Source organism: Erythrolamprus reginae, chromosome 2, assembly GCF_031021105.1.
Source record: "Erythrolamprus reginae isolate rEryReg1 chromosome 2, rEryReg1.hap1, whole genome shotgun sequence".
Classification (NCBI taxonomy): Eukaryota; Metazoa; Chordata; class Lepidosauria; order Squamata; family Dipsadidae; genus Erythrolamprus; species Erythrolamprus reginae.
The window spans coordinates 96800543-96822119 of record NC_091951.1 but is presented as its reverse complement, the minus strand read 5'-3'; the positions used below and the strand labels follow the sequence as shown (position 1 = coordinate 96822119).

The window sequence follows — 21577 nt, the reverse complement described above, 5'->3', positions numbered from 1 at the left end:
CCGCCCCAGATGCCTGATGGACCCAGAGGGCTTTCAGACAGCGCTTGGGGTTATTCCAGATGCACTCGTCCACAGTTCGGCGGAGACTCTTGCGGAGGCCTGGAACAAGGCTGCAGGGGAGGCTCTTGATCAGATTGCGCCTTTGCGACCTCTCCGTGGCGCTAGACCCCGTAGAGCAGTGTTTCCCAACCTTTTTTGAGTCGCGGCACATTATTCATATTTTCAAAATCCTGGGGAACATTGAAGGGGGGGCGGGGGGGGCGGGCTAAAGAAAAGTTTGGACAAAAAACCCCTCTCTCTTCCTCCCTTTCGCTCTATTTCTCCCTCTTTCTCTCTTTTCCTTCCTTCCCTTCTTTCTCTCTCTCCATCCCTCTTTCTTTCTTCCTCTCTCTTTTGCTCTCTTTCTCTCTCCCTCCTTCCCTTCCTCTATGTCTTTCTCTCTCCCTTGCTCTCTCTCTCTCTTTCTCTCTTGCTATCTCTTGCTTTTTTCTCTTTCTTGCTCTCTCTCTCTCTTTCACTGTCTCTTGCTATATGTCTTTTTCTTTCTCTTTGTCTCTCTTGCTATCTCTCTTTCTCTCTCTTTCATTCTCTCTCTTTCATTCTCTCTCTTTCTCTCTCTCTCTGCCTCTCTTGCTATGTCTCTTTTTCTGCCTCTCTTGCTATGTCTCTCTTTCTCTCTCTCTGCCTCTCTTATATGTCTCTCTTTCTTTCTTTCTCTCTCTCTCAGCTGACTGCAAGTGGGAGCCCTGACAGCGGCAGCTGGACATGCTGCTGGACGCCGTATATGCCAGGCTCGCAGCGCCAGCAATTACGGCATCCAGCAGCACGTCCAATTGCCACCATCGGTGCCTCCACCCTGGAGCTCTCCCTGCGACTGCCTGCGGCCGCTGCCATCTCCCCGCGACTGCCATCTCGCCGCGACTGCCTGCGCCGCTGCAGCCGCCCCCCCGCTCCCACTGCCAGTGCCCTCCCGCCGGGCCCCAAAGGACACTTGCTGCCGACGCCAGGGAAGCTCCAGCTGGGCGGGGTGCTGCCGGTGCCTCCGACCTCCCGGTTCCTGCTCGATGCCGCGGTTTCTGGCGCTCTCCTGCTGGGCCCCAAAGAAGGAAGGCGGGAAAAAGGCGCGAAGAATGAAGCTCTCCTTCTTCCTGCCTTCCTTCTTTGGGATCCAGCAAGAGAGCGCCAGAAACCGCGGCATCGGGCAGGAGCCGGGAGGTCGGAGGCACCGGCAGTGCCCCGCCCAGCTGGAGCTTCCCTAGCTTCGCGGCACACCTGGCCGTGTCTCGCGGCACACTAGTGTGCCGCGGCACACCGATTGGGAAACGCTGCCGTAGAGCTCCAGAAGAGACGTCTAGAGAAGCGAGTTGAAACGCCAGAAGAGACGTCTAGAGAAGCGATGGAGGAAGAGTAAGTCTGAATCTGATCGAACACGTGTAAGAGCTTTTATTAAGACTTAGAAAGTGGCGCTCAAGGCGGCAAGATGCGCGTATCATGCCGCCTTGATTGCATCAGCGGAATCCCGCCCGGACGCTCTGTTTAGAGTGACCCTCTCCCTTCTTAATCAGGGGTGAGTTGGGGAGCCCTTGCAGAGTAGTGCCGAGGATTTTAACACGTTTTTCGCTGATAAAATCGCTCGGATCCGGGCGGATCTCGACTCTAATTGTAAAACAGAGTCGACTGACAATGAGTCAGTCGAGGTGACTGGGGCCCGTACTTGTCCACCTGTCTGGGAAGAGTTTGATCTGGTGACACCTGATGAAGTGGACAAGGCCATTGGAGCTGTAAGTTCCGCCACCTGCTTACTGGATCTGTGTCCCTCCTGGCTGGGTTCGGCCAGCAGGGAGGTGACACGGAGCTGGGTCCAGGAGATTGTCAACGCTTCCTTGGGGAGGGGGTCTTTTCCAACAACCTATAAAGAGGCGCTTGTGCGCCTCCTCCTCAAGAAGCCTTCCCTGGACCCAGCCAGGAGGGACACAGATCCAGTAAGCACGTGGCGGAACTTGCAGCTCCAATGTAAGTAACTACCGTCTAGTCTCCAACCTTCCCTTTATGGGGAAGGTTGTCGAGAAGGTGGTGGCGCTCCAGCTCCAGCGGTCCTTGGAAGAAGCCGATTATCTAGGTCCCCAGCAGTCGGGTTTCAGGCCCGGTTACACCACGGAAACTGCTTTGGTCGCGGTGATGGATGATCTCTGGCGGGCCCGGGACAGGGGTTTATCCTCTGTCCTGGTGATTCTTGACCTCTCAGCGGCTTTTGATACCATCGACCACGGTATACTTCTGTGCTGGCTGGAGGGGTTGGGAGTGGGAGGCACTGTTCTTCAGTGGTTCTCCTCCTACCTCTCCGGTTGGTCGCAGTCGGTGTTAGTGGGGGGTCAGAGGTCGACTCCGAGGTCTCTCCCTTGTGGGGTGCCTCAGGGTCGGTCCTCTCCCCCCTGCTATTCAATATCTACATGAAACCGCTGGGTGAGATCATCTAAGGGAATGGGGTGAAGTATCATCAGTACGCTGATGATACCCAGCTTTACATCTCCACCCCATGTCCAATCAACGAAGCAGTGGAAGTGATGTGCCGGTGCCTGGAGGCTGTTGGGGCCTGGATGGGTGTCAACAGACTCAAACTCAACCCGGATAAGACAGAGTGGCTGTGGGTTTTGCCTCCCAAGGACAATTCCATCTGTCCATCCATCACCGTGTGTGTGTGGGGAATTATTGACCCCCCCAGAGAGGGTCTGCAACTTGGGCGTCCTCGATCCACATCTCACATTAGAGACCATCTTTCAGCTGTGGCGAGGGGGGCGTTTGCCCAGGTTCGCCTGGTGCACCAGTTGCGGCCCTATTTGGACCGGGACTCACTGCTCACAGTCACTCACGCCCTCATCACCTCGAGGTTCGACTACTGTAACGCTCTCTACATGGGGCTACCTTTGAAAAGTGTTCGGAAACTTCAGATCGTGTAGAATGCAGCTGCGAGAGCAATCATGGGCTTTCCCAAATATGCCCATGTCACACCAACACTCCGCAGTCTGCATTGGTTGCCGATCAATTTCCGGTCACAATTCAAAGTGTTGATTATGACCTATAAAGCCCTTCATGGCATCGGACCAGAATATCTCCGAGACCGCCTTCTGCTGCACGAATCCCAGCGACCGATTAGGTCCCACAGAGTCGGCCTTCTCCGGGTCCCGTCAACTAAACAATGTTGTTTGGCGGGCTCCAGGGGAAGAGCCTTCTCTGTGGCAGCCCCAACTCTCTGGAACCAGCTCCCCCCAGAGATTAGAACTGTCCCTACCCTCCTTGCCTTTCGTAAACTCCTCAAAACCCACCTTTGTCATCAGTCATGGGGGAATTGAGATATCTCCCCCGGGCATATACAATTTATGAAAGGTATGTTTGTAGGTATGTCTGCTTAAAAATGGGTTTTTTTAAAACTATTTTAAATTTTAAATTGTATATTATTAGATTTGTTATGAATTGTTTTATTGTGTTGTGAGCCTCCCTGAGTCCACGGAAAGGGGCGGCATACAAATCTAATAAATGAATGAATGAATAAATAAATAAATAAATAAATAAATAAATAAATAAATAAATATCAAGCCATGCATAGATGGCTTCGGGAAATCCCCACCTCCTTTCTTTTCCTTTTGACCTCTCTCCTGCAAGTGCATGGGAGTTCTCTGCTGCAAGGTGGATGGGTAGTGAGTGAGTGAGGGATTTGGAGGGGAGAATGATTGACAGCTGGCTGAGCCCTGCAAGGACACCAATCTGGGGCGGAATCGGCTTTGAATCTTCTGCTGATTGTTTGCTTTGGCTCCCTAATCAGTCTCTTTCCAACTTTGGTGGCTCCTCCTCCTCCTCCAAGAAGAAACGTCTCCCAACCTTTTCCCCTTTGTTACTCCTGGAAGAGGGAGGAGGATGCCCAGCCACGCAGAGGATTGGCTGGGGGGGTGTCTCTGACCTGGGTGCTAGAGTCGGCTGTGGTGATGGGGAAAGAGGGGGACATCAGGCGCTCGTGCTCACTGGTTGAGCATCCAGTGCTGGTCTCACCTGGGCAGACACCAAATCTCAGAAACTGCCCCCAGTGGCTAGATGTTTCCTCCTCCGCTCTTTGGATGTCCGTGATGGGCTAGCATGGTGACAGTGTTGGGGGGGTTTTCGCTGTAGATGGCCAATGGCTCCTTGGTTCCCCTGAAGTTGCCAGTAGGGAATGCTAATTCCACCAGACCTGATAGAAGCTGGCCTCCACCTTGGGACCTGCTTCCCGCATCCAGCCCATGAAGGGATGCGCAGCTACCCGGCCGCCCGCCCTACCAGACACTTTCTTCCTTCTCCCACCGCTGAGAGAAAGAAAGTGGAAGGAAAGGGAGAGCAAGAGAGAGAGAAAAGAAAGTCAGAGACAAGAAAAAAGAGAAAGAAAAGAGAAAGAAAGTGAAAAAGAAAGAAAGAGAGGAAGAGAAAGAGGGACAAGAAAAAGGGAGGGGAGGAAAGCAAGGGAAAGGAGAAGAAAGGAAAGGAGAAAGGAAGGAAGGAAAAAATAAAAAGGGGGAAGGAAGAAAGAAGGAAGAAAGAAAACTTATGATTACAATTGAGCCCAAAATTTTGGTTACTAAGCAAGAGTGTTAAATGAGTTTCATCACATTTTACAAATTGACCACACCCACCTGGTCACATGACCACCAAGCAAACCAAACAAATCACCTGACCAACAAACCGTGCCCATATGAAGCCACACCCACAAAATAAGCTATGTCCACAGAACTGGTAGGGAAATTTTTTTAGATTTCACCACTGGTTTGCCACTGGCAATTGATGGTCCCATTCCAAAGAGAACTGATGAATTTATCTGAAAGTCTGTTGTATTGTCTGGCTGGGGCCCTGGCTGCTTCCTAGTATAGGTGAAAGCCATGGATAGGATTGTGCCTTTGTGGCCTCTGTTGGCCTAGTGCTCCCAGCACTCCCTGTGGTTCATGGAAGAGTTGAGGAAGCTGAAAAGACTCAAGAGATGTCTAAAGCAGTTGAAAAATGAATCCAACAGTCACAAAGTAGAATTACTATTAAGGCCTACCTCACGGCAATGAGAGCGAAACATCAGTATTTCTCTGCTCTTATTGCCTCTGCAAATAACCATCTGGTGATCCTGTTTAGGATTACTCAGACCCTCGTGTTGGTCTTGGAGGTTTACCTTCAGGACTGTGCTGAGAAATTTTCATTGTACCCCATGGATGAAATTGCTCAGATCTCTTTCTCAGTTGGATACAAGGTGTGGATGTGTGTGGAAATGCCTAGAGGATGTACTTATTTGGGAATAGTATAATTTCTTTCAACCCAAAGAAGTGGGCAAGGTTTTGAATCTGTAATCTTGGATTAATACCCTTCCTGTTTAGTCAAGGCTATCAGGGACATGTGGGTGGGTCCTAGCAATAGTTATCCATGAGGGAGAGGGTTATTCCTGACACCAGGAATCTCCTTAAGAAGCTGTCAGTGAACTGGACACCATGTTCTGGACAATTTTTCATGAAGTCTCCAACCTTCCATTTTCAGGGAAACTGATTGAGAAAGTGTTTGTGCTGGAGTTCCAGAGGAATCTGTATGAAACATATTATCTTGACTCCTTCCAGTCAGGGTTCAGGCCAGGTTGTGGGACAGAAATGGCACTAGTCTTTTTGGATGATCTCTGATGGTAAGAGTCTGATTGAGACAACGGACCATTGTCTGATGGAGACGATGCATCATGGCTATCCTTTCAGTACCATCAAGCATGGCATACTTTTGAAATAGTTTCAGGAGTTGTCAATGAGGGGGAATGGTTCTGGGCCGGTTCATTTCCTTCCTTCAAGGTCAATCCCAGTTGGTGATAATAGGAAGTGAGAGATCCAGCCCATGTCCTCTGTTTTGTGAAGTCCCCACAGGACTCCGTACCCTCTGCTTTTTAACATTTATATGAACATATAGATGTTAGGTGATAGATTATGTATATATATACATATACATACATACATACATACACATATTATAGATTATAGGTGAGATAATCTGTTACCATGGGATGATAAGTCATAAGTATGCAAATGATATCCAGTTGTACATCTCCATTCCTGGTGAACTAAACGATGTGGTTGCCTTTCACTGCAATCCTGGTAAGATGTGGGTGACTTCTTCTGTATCTGGTGTTTATCATCTTTGGTTCGGGATGGGGATCCACTGCCCCAGAAAGATTGAGTGCATAATCTGGACTCACAAATCTTGCTTGAAGAGCAGGTGGTAGTTGTGGCTGGGAGAACCTTCATGCAGTCTACCATTTATGCCCCTTCCTGAATCAAGAGTGTCTTCTTTCAGTCACTCATGCCTTAGTGTCTTTCTGTAATGCTGTCTACATGGGGCTACCTGGAATCTGGTATCTGGAATCTGCAGCTTGTACAAAATATGGCACCACAAGCAGTTCTGGGCACCTTAACATTGTCCATGTGACACCTCTGCTATATGAGCTTTGTTGGGTACCAGTTTGCTTCTGGCTCCAATTCAGGGTGTTTGTTAATTATGTGGTATATTAACAAGGTTTTTTTTTTTTTAATAAAAATGTCAAATCAATGTGTGAACAGTGTGGTATCTTGGGCCCCATGCATTCCAAAACAAATAAAAGTGATCAAATTAAACATAATTATTACATTCAATCAGCTTATGTATTTCTATTAGCAATGCAAATTTATGTTAGGTTACAATCTATAATCATTCAATTATTCCACATTTTCTCCTTTTACTTTATAAAATAAAAATGTGTGCATTAATATTCCCCTTTTTTCTAGTACTTGTTCTAGCTTTTATCATGTCACCATTTATTACAGAACTTTTTCTTTTCCCCTAACTTTTAGTCACATCACGTGCCTAAAGGAAATTTAAAAAAAAATAGAGGGAAGGAGATAGAAGCAACTCAAAACAACAGCAAAAGAAAAATAGAGAAAAAAAGAAGGAATCGTCCACCCATTACTTCTTGTCTGCTTCAGATTTTAATTGCTGGGGGTTTTTTTCAATTTGCCTCCCAAATTCCTCTCTTAAATCTCCATTTATGTTTATTTTTTAAATGTCCAATGTGGGTGATCTTCCCACCTCTACCCTCTTCCATTGCCTAATTTTTACGATTTTTTTAACCAGTCCCCTGCCTTCATTTCACACGTATCTTCCAACTCTTTTAGTATGTTTTCCCCCCTGGTTTAATTCATTAGTCACTATTACTTTCATTGTTATCTCTTCTTTGGCTTCTTCCTTCTTCATTTCTTCTTGTGACTTGTCCCTTTCCTGGATGTCTTGGTTTGTACTCATCATATCTTGTATAGTATTTTCCATTTTTCCCCATAATCCTTAAATCCTTTCGTTCATATTTTGAAAGAGTAAATCCATCTCCTGTGCAATTCCCCTCATTTCTTCCCTTTTAAATATTGTATTTTGGGTTTTTTAAAATGATTTTTATCTAAGTCTAAGCACTATTTATTCAATCTTTGAATTACCCTTCAAGAAGTACACTAGTCCCAATTCTTTGTCTCATAGGATGACAATAAGTTCCATTTAAATGATCCCAGAGGTTTTCAAAAATCCCTTTATGCTCTCTTTTTAAATTCAGTACTCTAGTATGATAATCCAATGTCTCTTTAATTGAGTCACTTCCTAATTTTCTTATTTGGATCTTCAGTACTCATAAAATAGGTAAAGATAATTTCACTTTCACTGTCATTCATATAAGTAGAAGGCTTGTAACATTCCTTTTTGTCAGCAGGTGGCACTCTTCACTTAGATTTCAATTTACCGTACTAGTCCCTCATTTTAGTTTAAAAAACACTTGTAGAATCAGAATAAGTTTGAATAAGTACAGTAATTCCAACTTTTAAAAATACCTTCCCAGTACTCTTTGTTCCCAATTTGGGAGTCGGCTTTTCAATTTATGTCAAAGTCTGTTATTTACTCCTGCACCTTCATTTCTGGTTAGGTATTTTTTCAGAGCGCCCCTAAAATGCTTAAACAGTGCTTTAACCCATAGTTTTGAGCTAGTGATTTTGTATTGTTTCTTGGGATTGGGTTTAAAGCGAAATAAAAATCCTCTCCCCCAGTTTCAACACTGCTCACCATCTTCTCTCCAGCACCAGTGTTAGCTGTTGTTCTTCAGCTGTCCCAGCTTTGCAGCAGCCATCTTTAGGCTGCTGCTGTTTCTTGCCATGGCTTGGGGGGGGCGGGGACCCAGGTCGTACAGGGGAGCTGCAACTTCCCAACGTCACAAGGTGCACTTCTTTGCTTCACTGACCCCAAAGGGCGGCTTAGGCTCCTTCTGGAGTCCACAAACACGAAAAATTCAGCTCAGGGAACCCAGAGATCCATTCCTCTGTGTTTGTACTGCTGCAACATCAACTGGAAGTGTTTGTTAACTATGTTTGAAGCCTTCACAGCATGGGACCAGATTATACAATTTTATGGTTTTATTTGTAAACTTCCCAGAGCCATGCAAGTGAGGTGAGGAGGGTAGAAGATGGATGGGTGGGTGGATAGGTGGATGGACAGAAGACAGAATTTGCTTCTAATGCAATATTTGGTTTTCTCCTTAGCCCTTCTGATTAAAAGCATGATCATTAGAAAGATTTTGTTGTGAAAGATGGTGATGGAAATCTGTCTAATGGGTTCAAAGAATGCAGTTAATTTTCTGAGAATCATTATAGAGTCTCTTTAAGGAGGATGGCATATGAGCAAACACAAAGAAACCCAGTATGAAGGTTAATTTTTTCCACTTAATGTTTGAATTCTGAAATCTGAGGGAAGGATACATTTTGCGAAAAGTAAAATGTTCTTAACATAATTTAAAAATTATATATGTTTTCATAGTTAGAGTTTAGGTTACTGTAAAACAATCATTAAGAAGGGCTTATTCTACATTAAAAATTGCTGTAGTGAATACAACAATGGCTACAATGCAAGAATCATATAGTGGGACTGTGTCAAAGAATAGATCCTTTGCAACATGCCAGAATGAGTACAAAGCATCTCTTGTTGAAGCTGTATCACAGAGTGATTTCCATGAACATCAGTCTTCCTTTATCCCCCATTTTGTATGCATAACAGTGGAATTTTAGAAGGAATCTGAGAGATATAATGAGCAGAAAGGTACCTCTTCAGAGATTAAACTTAGTTGGGGGAGGAGGGGCTTAAAGCTTCGAAAGATTCTGTAATGGTTCTTAGGATCTCAACTGTTAGGTCATTAGCTATATGCCTTTTTATGAATGGGAAAGTGAGAAGTCTGGCAGAGTCCAGCTAATCATAAGCAGCTACTACCTTTGCCGAACTAGATTTTTATGTTAAGTTTCTTAATACTAGCTTGTACAACGAGTTACAAGTTAGTATCTTGGATTCTGGTAGCACTGTTGACATATTGTATATAGAAAGAAAAACTAAATGGGAATAAAATGGCAATAGTAAAAAGCAGCAGATGTAGAACTTCTAAGAAAAACATATGATACAAGATGCAAAATAAAGGGGAGGAATTGCAGTCCTTTGGGAAAGGGACAGGTTGTCCTGTGTTCCGTTCTGATTCTTTAAATTATTCTAAATATTTTATTTAGAATAAATATCTGCCCATCTTGCTGTTCAGAATGAGTGAAAGACGTTTTCCTCCACAAAAAAGAGTTGCCTAATATATTGTAGTGAATATGAAGACTAATTCTTGGCAATTTAGAGATTAGCCTAATTTCTAATAATTATTTTTGGCATTTGCTGAAATATGTACATGAATGTGATTATTATCAAAATGTTTATTTGAAAATAAAACAAATAATAACTTCTGAAGTCTCTTAAAAAACTGTGGAGACAATTTTGGAAATGAGGAAAAAGAACCAAGAAAAACCAAGAAAAAAAATTTGTTTGCTTAGGTTAGTGGTAGAAACAGAAAGCTACTGTATTAAAATAAAACTTAAAGATTTTAACCTTAACTAGTACATTCAATTGTTCTTTTTAAAGATGCTGTTAAACTGCTGAAATAAGTATTTAAACAAATGTTTTTGACCTAAAACTAGTAAACGATTTTCAAAATATAAAAATGTATTTTACTTTGGGACTTCTCACTATGGGGAGAAATTTATGAATTCCATATTGATGGCTTCTTAAAATGTGGGATCCATGAGCAAATACAGCATTGATTACACAACTAGTTCTTTTAAACAAAGAAAAACTTGTTGCTGATGACTGCCATCTGGTAAGTAGTAACTATGATTGCTAATACAAACTAACTTAAAATAAGTTAACATACAATATGGCTATATTATCCCTAATATTTTTTGTGTTTCAGGTAATCAGCTGTTTCAAGGTTGGATACCACCTCCCATATAAGAAAACTGGAGAAACTAAATTGGCACATCAGAGTTCATTTGTGTAAAAAGAACATGGAAACATTACATGACGATAATATGATAAATAGAAACATTAATCTTGATAGATTACCGATGTATTTTATGCCTTGACCTTATTTCAATAAAAATCTATTTACAAAAAGTGTTCCTACTTTTTTATTGAATTGGAATAGCTGGATAATAAAGTTGGGTTGTTAAAGGGATGTACCATATAAGTGGACAACAAAAGATATATTTGACTTATATTTCAAATTTACATTATTTTAAAAAAACAGCATTCTTGTTCACACATCATGAAGATGGAATTTACAGCTTTAACAGAAATGTTGATCAGAAAGAAATTATTTCTGTTAGACTTCCTTATAGCTCTTATTAAAATATGTGGTGTTGCAGTAGTTAGAATGCAGTATTGCAGGCTAACTCTGCATGCCACTGCCAGGAGTTCGTTTCTGACCAGCTCAAGGTTCACTCAGCCTTCCATCCTTCCAAGGTTAGTAAAATGAGGACTGTTGGGGGTAAACGTTCTTACTGTAAACCGTAGAGGGGTATAGAGCGCTATGAAGCAGTACATATAAGTCTTGTTCTATTGCTAAGTGCTATTACGGTATATACGGTATAGAGAGTGTAAATATATCAATTGTGGAAGTTTATTTCTTAAAAGTCTCAATTTACTCTTATTTTGTGAAAAAAAATCTAGCTAATGTGTATTATTGAGGATGTATTGTATATTCTATTTGATTTGTGGTGGTTTATGCTCTGGGTAATAAATACAGAAATATTTATTTTAAGGCAGTGAGAACCACACTGAGAGTGGTGTGCCTAGCCCTCATTCAAACAATAAACAATAAAAACATGGAAACTAAAATTAATTATATATAGGTATTTATATAAATCCATCCATCCATCCATCCATCCATTCATTCATTTGATTTTTATATTGTCCTTCTCCTTAGAGTCAGGGCAGCTTACCCTAATTTGAAATTAAAAGTTGATAAAAATTTTGGAGTGAGTCTGGGGGTCATACATGCTTCCTTATAGCCTCAAGATAGAAACATAGAAGATTGATGGCAGAAAAAGGCCTCATGGTCCATCTAGTCTACCCTTATAGTATTTCCTGTATTTTATCTTAGGATGGATATATGTTTATCCCAGGCATGTTTACATTCAGTTACTGTGGATTTACCAATCACGTCTGCTGAAAGTTTGTTCCTAGCATCTACTACTCTTTCAGTAAAATATTTTCTCACGTTCCTTCTGGTCTTCTCCCCAACTAACCTCAGATTGTACCCCCCTTATTCTTGTGTTCACTTTCCTATTAAAAACACTTCCCTCCTGAACCTTATTTAACCCTTTAACATATTTAAATGTTTCAATCATGTCCCCACTTCTGTCCTCCAGACTATATAGATTGAATTCATTAATTCTTTCCTGATAAGACCTTCCACCATTTTTGTAGCCTGTCTTTGGACCCGTTCAATTTTATCAATCTTTTTGTAGGTGAGGTCTCCAGAACTGAACACGGCATTCCAAATGAGGTCTCACCAGCGCTCTATACAGCAGGATCACAATCTCCCTCTTCCTGCTTGTTATACCTCTAGCTATGCAGCCAAGCATTCTACTTGCTTTCCCTACCGCCTGATTGCACTGTTCACCCATTTTGAGATTGTCAGAAATCGCTACCCCTAAATCCTTTTCTTCTGAAGTTTATGGAGATAAACCCTTTGTTTTGGGAAAGTTTCCTCTGTTTCTTTTCTGTTATCTACAACATTAGCCTTCAACAAGCACACTAGACTAAATTACTGTGACTAGCCAATAAATGTTTTTGCGAAAGCTAATAATAATTCTAAAATGGTGGTAGTGAGACAGAAAGGCCAGCCATAAAATTTTCTAAATGAATGAAGAAATCTGAAAAGTCTACTAAATTTGAATAAAGGACTCCGTACAGAAGAAGGATTCATTCAATTATCATAGTGGGCATATAAAATCTAACTACTTAGTCACATGAGCCTGGGACTAAGATCGAAACAGCCAATTAAGCAGTGTCCAAAGAAGACAGCAAAGGGTTATTCTCAGATATAATGGGAGAAATGACTGCACAAGTTGAAATGGGCAGTGTATTTAATCCCTTATGGCTGATATATGAAGTCAAATATAGGCTTGAATTTGGCACTGTATTTTTAAAAAAAAATCTATTGGGGTGGAAGGAAGTTACAGCTGACTACTTATAAATTATAAAAATTAAAATTGACAAGGATGGCTAACTGGTAGCTGTCAAGATGTTGGACTACAACTTCATTTTTGATATTGGCCATGATGGCTAAAGCTGATGTTAGAGTTTAACCATGTATATATGTACTCTGGTTTAATAAAATAATCATAAATAAATTAATGCATTCAAGCCTTAGAATAATTTCTTAGTAGTTCTTATGCAATAATAGAATGGTAGAATTTAAAATATCTTGGAAGTTTGAACATTAAGCACCTCATACAAAATTTGAATTTGAAAACAACTAACATTTCTGGTAAACACAGTTTTAATTTTCGGACAGCTTTCTTTTCACACACACACCCTCTTCAATTCTTGGTTAATTTGAAGCATAGTTAATTTGACAGTTGATCAAAACTTGTTTCTCAAATATATTTAACTTTGCTTTGATTTTTTTTCAGCAGCTGTTAGTACAGTATTTCATATGGCATTCTCATTTCATTTTTATTTATTAATTTCTTCTTAGAAATGCCTGTGCTTTGATCTGTATCTATATATGTCTATGCACACAAATAGTAGATGACTGGAAGCAGAGCCCCAGTTGGGAAACTAGCTTTGATTGATAATCAGACTGCCTAAATTCTCATTAATTTCAGTGATGTTTCTTGGGAAAATGTAAACAGAAATACCTACTGACTTTTTTTGTCCCAAACGAACAATTGTTGAAATACGAATGACTAATATAGTACAGTCTGCTTAGTTCTAAGAACCATTATTTAAAAATCAGTATTATTTTCTCTGCACGAGCGAATGGGAGCAGGATTGATGATACATGATATTACTAAATTGTTTTTGGCCTGGTTTCTTAGCCTTGAGGAGAGTCCAGAATTTGAAAAACAAACACTTAATATATTTATTTGAACCTGTAAGGAGAAGAGTTCCTACCTTAAATAAACATCGTATGCATTATTTTACAGAATAAATTATACTCTAGACATAATGTTTAATACTGTCATTTCAGCCACTGTCTAGCAAGGGATATAATAGGAGGACGATATAATAGGAGGCCATGATCATAGTACTTCCTAAATGAATAGAAATATTGGAAGAATATATTCAAATCCTTTTAATGGAATTTATTTGTATATATTAAGCAATAACTAAGGTTCAAAAAATATCGCCACATTTTTAAAAAAAAGTGTGATGGACAGGTTGTTCCCTAGCTTGATTTTTTCCATTCCTTACCATTTGCTTACCATGTGTCTGCCAAAGTTCCTGCTTTAATACTCCTTGGGTTTATACTGGAAAAGGGAAAGATAAGTTTAAATATATTTATTAGCATCTCTGTATATATCCGAAGGGAGTAAAATTAATATTGCTTGATTGTATCTACTATATTATCTTTATAGTATCAATGAATATTCTCACATTTTTCACTCTTGGAATTTTGGACTAAAATTATTTTGTTAAATTATTCCTGGTTGTTTTTCAATTGGTTGAGTATTAACTAAGTTCAAATCTCCTTAGCTTTTTGAAATCAGCTAAAATTGGGTAGGTCCTACTTTTCATCTAAAATGTGCTTTCTAGAAAATCAAAGTTTCCTATCTCTTTCGGATGATGAAAGGCCTATGTTTCTGGATGGAAATATTCAACAAAATTGCCAGAGTTGTATGAAATTTTGTTTCATAGGAAGTCATGATTTCCTTACAGTACTTTTACTTTCTCCCTTTTTCTTTTATGGATTGGGCAATTTTAATCTTTAATTTTGCTAACCTAGTTCCTATGGCCTTGGAAATCTTGTACAAGTTATTGAGCTTGAATTTTTCCCCTTGTATAAGCTTCATAAAAATTAAAAACAATTGTGAATTGGAAAAAATAATCTTTTTTTGCTCTTACTAGAATAACATTTTATTGCAGATGTGAGTTAACATGATGTCATTGGAGAGCACATTTCAGACTAAATAGGGAGGCCAAACATCAGAAAGTGACATAACTTCACACATCAATGTCTGTGTGAAAATACTTACAAAAAACAGCTTAATATCTTAAAAGTATTAGCAAATGAAGTTAAAATTAGGAATACTAATATACCAGCCACATGTCATAAAACACATTGCCTGCTATGCAAGCATTTATTACAATGTTATTTCAATGAAATCAAATCTACATTAATGGTTTAAGATGAGAATATAAAATAATCTTTGTTATTAATTTTAGCCTAATTTGCATACATCTAAAATTTAACCTGATTTCAAGTTTCCTAGCTGTTTCTGTGTGACACATTAGTAACATTTTTATGCATTTTTATTCTAAAAGGTAGCTCGTTACTTGTTCTTCTTTTTTTACAGAGATAGGGCCTGAGGTTTTGTCCTACAGTTTTGTAGCATTCCAAGGCATATGTGTTTAGAATGCAAGAGTCTTTTCTTTGGTATTTTCACCAGTATTTCAGATATTTGTCAGCTAGATGACACTATTCCTAGTAAGTCCATCTTTTTATTTCTTCTGTATTGCTTAAAAAAACCTAACTAATTTTCTCTCTCTTATTTCAACAGGGACATCTTATGATTGGTGATAAACAGATCATACTTGAATATAGTCCGTACCCTGAATTTTGGTATTGTAAACATGTAAGTATGTAGAAGTACAACTTTATGAAAAGTTACTTAATAGAGTGTTTGAAAGAAATGAAATAGCTTGGTGATAATATCCATAACTGACTGCTTGATTCTTCAAGTGGAATCTCACAGCACTAAGATTTCATGAGCGAGGCACACAGGTTGCCTTTGTGGATAAAATGAGTCATATAATCAACTCTCTATCTGAAACCATTGGAGACATGAATTAGTTTGATCCCTGCACTTGCTGCTATATTTTGCCCTCTGTATTTCCATACATGGACAATCCATTGTATATATGAAATCTGTTTGTCTATTATGTATTGATTAGTTTAGTTTAATATTATTTCATTTATGGGATTTATTCCATCCTCAGTCTAGAACCCTGGTTCCCAATGTGGAATCCACGCCCCACAGGGGGGCAATTGGAATCTTGTTTAAACCAAGTTAATAGCCTTTTTAGGCTTCCTCCACATGAGTAGGAGTTCACTTTTTAAATAGTAAGACTTATATGTCATGTGTGTTTGTGTGTGTGTGTGTGTGTGTGGATTTTAGAGATGCTTAGGTGGGGCATGGGAAAAAAGGTTGGGAACCACTGATCTAGAGGGAGTCTTGCTCTGTAACATTAGATAAATCTCACTGAATATCTTTCAGTAAAAGATTTGAATGTTGAACCAAACTTGGAGCCACATGTGTCCCTTTGGTAGAAAAAAAAATTATGTTCATAAACTAGCTACCTAAATAGAAAATTCTTCTGAATCACAGGTTGCATTTCAGAGGTATTTATGCAAGCTGAAAATCTAGGCCTGTGTCCTCATCCTTCCTTTTCCATTGTTTAGGAACATTGATTTGAAGTCATAGCATGCTCCTTTCACTTCATTACCTTGCTGATGTAGATGGATGACTCACACACATTGTGTTATAACATGTAGCTTGAGTCTGGTAAAATACTAAGCTTCTTTAACTTTCTGCTTCTGTTTTTATAAGTTGAGTTGCAAAAAGGAACAAAAGACAAAGATTACATATTTTTCTTTCTTTGCAGTGTAAAGCACGCACAATAGGGTTTCGCTTAGAAGGTTATCGTTCATGTTGTTTCTTCTGTAAAGTACCAAAAAATGGTGAGCCTACTTTTGTTACTGCCTTAACTTTGGTTTGGTACCAAAATAAATATGTTAATTTGCAATGAGTAAAGATCTTTGGTGTATACACCAATATATTATTATTAGTATTAGGTCAAAACAATAGGTTCTATTTTTAATGCAAGTTGTTAATTTTAAATAGCCACTCGAGTTCGTTTGGAGTGAGCGGCATATAAATGCAATCAATCAACCAACCAATCAATCAATCAATCAATCAACAAACAAACAAACAATATAAACAAGAAATAAAAAAGAGAATGAATAATTTCTTATAGCAGAACTAAATCATATGAAAGTGAGTATCTCTCACTAGCTCTTGAGATTGGGTTTAGAGCTTCGAGTCTTCTCTTCTCTTTCCTTTGTTACTTCAAATAACCAGTAGCTCCACCAGCTAATCAGGTTGCCAAGATGATCATAGACCAAATAGAGCTTCATTAATTTATTTAGTAGCTTATTTAACTTGGCAGAATTCAGAGGTTTCATAGAGAGCCAATTTGGTATAATGGTTAAGACATCAGGCAGAAGCAGACTTCATAGCCAAAAACCACATAAACATAAAGTTGCTGTTCATGGACACATCAAAAGATTTCTACGACATCTGACAGCATGTAAGGAAGACATCATGGAAATACAACCAATGCCATCCCTTTTGAAAATCTAGTGCCAGTTGTCTACAGCCTCTTCTAGGCTCATTTTTCTTTTCTCATAGGCTAAATGGCCTGTCACAAGAAGAGCAGATACTGCTAGACTTCCATTCCCTCACTGCCCTTTCATAGAACTGCTGCACAAGAATCACTCTACTGGCTGTACCAGGCAATATATCTCCCCTGAGGACCTCACACATTTTCACATCCCAGGAGAGACCGCCAGTAATTAACTATAGGATAACAGTCAACCATGCCCTTTAGATTTTAAACCTGATAATGCTGGTTACATACCATATCATAGAGGGGAAAAGCAGGAAATGCAACAAATGTGAGTTCTCCTTTCCAGCTGGACAGCCCATATTGGAAGAATGAGGAGGAAGAATTGAGAAAGACGTCCATCCTTGGTCCCTCTACTCCAGAGAATTCCTATTTGAAATACCACTATAGAAAATAAGGAACAGGATGACAGTGTCATGCCACCAAATAAGAGGAGAGATATGTAGCTCCTTTCCTCTATGACATAAAACTCCAATACTTCCCCTCAGGACGAATAAATGAGAAAGATGGGACAGGCATCCCTAGATGAGGAAGAGAAATGACAACTAGTCCTGAATCCACCAAGCATATCAAGAGAGTCTGCAGGATTCCTGACCTGAAAAACCGAGATGCCACTCCTATAGCCTGCCAGCAGCATAAGACTATGTGTAATCCAGAGCATGTTGGAGAGCGGCAGAGATCTCAGAACAAACGATGCCACCTTCAATTTTAACCAGAAGGGTATGTTTTCCGATTTAAAAACAGGAATCATTATTGGGCAAAAGGCTAACAAAAAAGCCCATAGCTGAATGTATAATGTTAAGATACATGCATTTTAAAGACAATCTGATAGGTTTGTATGTCATGCAAATCAGTCAAGAATTGACTAGTACTAAAGGCCAATAACTACCTGTATCTCTTGAATAGACTGATCAAACAGGTCCCATGGTGTGAGCCAGAGGCTTATTTTTCCATTGTTCCTAAGAAGAACAAAGATTGATACATTATTCTGAAACCCAAGTGGGAGAACTGTCATAGTAAAACTCTGAAAATTATCATTGAATTCTCCTATGAAAGGAACACACTCTAATCACCACTACAGAGGAAGTTCCTGAGATTCAAATTGTAGGATGTCTTCTATCAGTACATTCCCTTTCATTAATTCTGCCATTGACTCCCAGAGTATTCATGAATGTGACCATAATCAGCCACGATTTCCTGGGAAATACATGCATACATTTTCTTGGATGGTTCCCTATTTTATGTCCTCAATTGAGTAGGAAAAAGAAAGAAAGATGTCCGGCCATATTATTTTTTAAGCATCTGGGTTCCTGATTAATGTAGAGAAGAACAGTTTTTAGCTAGTGATATTTTATAATACTTGGATTCAATTCTGGAGACAGAAAATGACCTGATTCATCAAACAAACAAAGGCGACCATCTAACAACTAATTGCATATATTCTTTGAATCAGCCATCCATATCTCTTGAGCCTGGACAGTCTTCAGAGACAAATGATAACGTGCACAAACTCAGTACCTTGACCAAGGTTCCAGATCAGAAGTGCTAGAGGTAATGAAGTGACCCAATCAAATGAAATTCTCTCAAGGTAATGCTTTTGAAATGTTCTCTAAGACAGAGACATGTTGCTTTCATACCATGTTGAACTTACTACAGCTATGCAAGTGTCAGAAATAGAAGCGCTGACTGTACGAAGAAGTTTGGCATTGCCCAAACATAAACTATGCACAGATCTTTATGTCCAAGCTGAATCCGACTTATATTATGTGCAGAAAGTAATCCCAAACTAAAACACAACTATAAGTGCAAACTTATAGTTCTACTGAGTAGAGTTTAGACTAGAGTTTAGAGCATCAGATTTGAGAGCACCTTAGTATATTTTGTCACTCATCTGGCCTGTAGAGCCTCATTTTCCAGATAGATTTACACATGCATCAAACTAGCTACAAGGTACAGAATAAACCACCTTCATAGGGAATTTATCTTATTTATGTATAATATTTATTTGCTGCCCATCTTGTGACCAATGACTTTGGGCAGCTTACAATTTTACTTTTAGGACAGTAAAATTATCTGTTGTAAAAAAAACAGCAGATAAAAAACAGTAACATATAAAATTATGGACACAAGATGGAGCATGAATTGAAGCTCCTTCACTCAAAGCTCCTTCATAGTTCAAAGACTCTCCTGGGTGATATCTGCAAGACTGCGACATTATTCCAAATAGGAATTATTTTCTGTAGTGTTCTGCCGTAAGGGTTGTCCCTTCCCAGAAGAGTTCTAAACACTGCCTAAAGAATTAGTGAAAACACTCACTTTCATTGATTCTGCTAAAGAAAATGGACCTTTATAATAAGTCCATTGGATTGGATTTGTAACACCTCTTCAATCTGCATATCTCTTTGTTGCTTTTCTTTGTGTATTGATCTAAGAATATAGTATTGTGACCATTTGAAACTTTTCAGTGATATTGTAATATTAGGAGAGTATTGCCACAGGAAAAAAAGAAGAAAAGTAGGAATCCAGGGAAATAGTGACAATTTTTTCCATATTTCATGGATTAGTACAAGTCTAAACTTTTTGTGTTCTCAACTGCAACGTTTATAATACATAACCATCCCAATAAGGTAGTTAAATATTCTTGTGTAATACAGTAAGGAAAAATAGTATTAGCATAGTGTTTTTGCTGAAATGACTTCATTAAATTTATTTTCCTAGTAACAGGAGAAAAACTTGAAAAGGAGGAGGAAGAATTGGTACCTGAGGAACCAAGCCCAAAGGGGGAATCTGTCAAAGACCCTGCTCCACCCCAAGAGCCGCTGCTGCCGCCGCCGCCACCTCAGAAGCCAGATTCTGAGCTGCAATGCCCTCCTCAAGAATTTGAACCCAAGAAGAAGGATAAAAACAGAGAAGAGAGGCTCACACAAGAAAAGAAGAGGAAACCTGAAATGCACCCACCCCGGAAAGAAAGCCAAGACCGTGGTTCAAGGAGAGACACTGTTGAAAATAAGCGTCAGGAGGATGAGAGTAAAAGTAAGTTGATTGTATTTATGGCTTTACTGTCTAATTTATTTTATATAATGATGATTTAAATTTGTGTAACCTGATATATGATTCTTTTTTCTCCTTGCTACACTTTTCACAGCAATTATGTTAAAACGCATTCCTCGCTTCACTCCACCTGAAGTGATTGTAGGACTTCTAGCACCATACGTCCGTCTCTCTACTTCAAGTGTGCGGGTAATGAAGAACAAAGCTGGTCGGATGGGCTACACCTATGGTTTCATTGAACTCGATTCTCATGCTGTACGTTGACATTCTCCTTGCTTCATTTCCCTGCTTCATTAATTACCGTAATATTAACATTAATGAAACATTAAGCTGGTATTTCCTTATGAGGATCTATATTCATTACAGTGTCCCGTGTAATTATGAGTTTATACTTTTAAAATGTATTCCTCACGCTTCTGTATCCAAAGCTATCAAACAGAGTCTATATTTGTACCTAACAATTAACCATAGTTTAGCATTATAAAATTAAGCCTGTGCAAGCTTCAGGCTTGTACTTTCTTCTTTCCCTCTCTTGAATCACAATTTTACACTCAAACTATTAACTGTAGTTCATTAAAATAAGCCTGCTTCCTAAATTAGCAATTTCCTGAAAACAAAATATTCAAATTCCTTCCTGTGTCCATACTAGATAGGAAGGAGTAAAAAAAGCACAAAGAATTATGACTGAACTATAGCCACAATGTAGGATAACTTACTCAAATTGACTGAGTAGGCGTAATGTTATTCTTATTACATATACTTTGATATGATTGAATATCAATAAAGAAAAAAATGGCTTTGTTTATACACTGCTTATTTCATTATGATTCACTGTAACATATGAACTCAGGTAGTGTAGATTATTCTACGCATATGTATGTCTGATTCAGTACACAACATTACAAGTTCTAAGATCACTATGAGACTTTAAATCACATAATATTTTGCTTCCTATTATGGGAAAGAGTGATCTGATCTTTGTAACTATACATCTGGTACAGCTGTATTGGGGCCCAGTTTGTTGAATTCTTTAAAATGATTTATCTTCAACATTAGCTCTGCTATAACTGATTAAACATTGCAGTAAGAATCCCAATCGCAGAATGTTAGTTCAGACAAGTTCTCATTTTATACTACACAATGAGAACTTGTCTGAATTGACATCCTGCAATTATTTTATAATTGGAATGTAAAATTAGAGGCTTATTTTTTATTGGTATTATTCATTCTGGATTAGAGAAAGCATGTAAAAACTAGAGAGAAAATGGTATCCATATAACTAATGTCATGAAACCAAGTTAGGCTTTTGGACTTCCTGTTTGATTCTGAGCACCCCCCTCCCCCCTCTTATGGCAGATACCCTTCTGCAAAGCCAAAAGGCTAGAAGCAAGTCTTAATTCCAGTGGTAGTGTGTTCCACAGGGTTTGGGCCATAGCAGAAAGGCTGTTCTTGACCCCACTTGCTGTAATTCCTTAGCGGACAGGGA

The 21577-nt window shown here is 39.4% G+C and overlaps 1 protein-coding gene across 8 annotated transcripts in view; it reads left to right on the top strand.

The window, feature by feature from the left end:
* Positions 1-21577, top strand: part of RBM6 (RNA binding motif protein 6) — a 109531-nt gene that overhangs the window by 70023 nt on the left and 17931 nt on the right. For 4 of the 8 annotated variants that reach the window (XM_070738850.1, XM_070738854.1, XM_070738855.1 and 1 more), the window contains exons 7-10: positions 15135-15209; positions 16240-16315; positions 19759-20073; positions 20186-20346. In XM_070738850.1, coding sequence (XP_070594951.1) covers positions 15135-15209; positions 16240-16315; positions 19759-20073; positions 20186-20346 — 627 coding nt within the window. The remainder of the gene's footprint in view (positions 1-15134; positions 15210-16239; positions 16316-19758; positions 20074-20185; positions 20347-21577) is intronic. The other 4 variants (XM_070738856.1, XM_070738853.1, XM_070738851.1 and 1 more) reach the window with 1 other exon arrangement.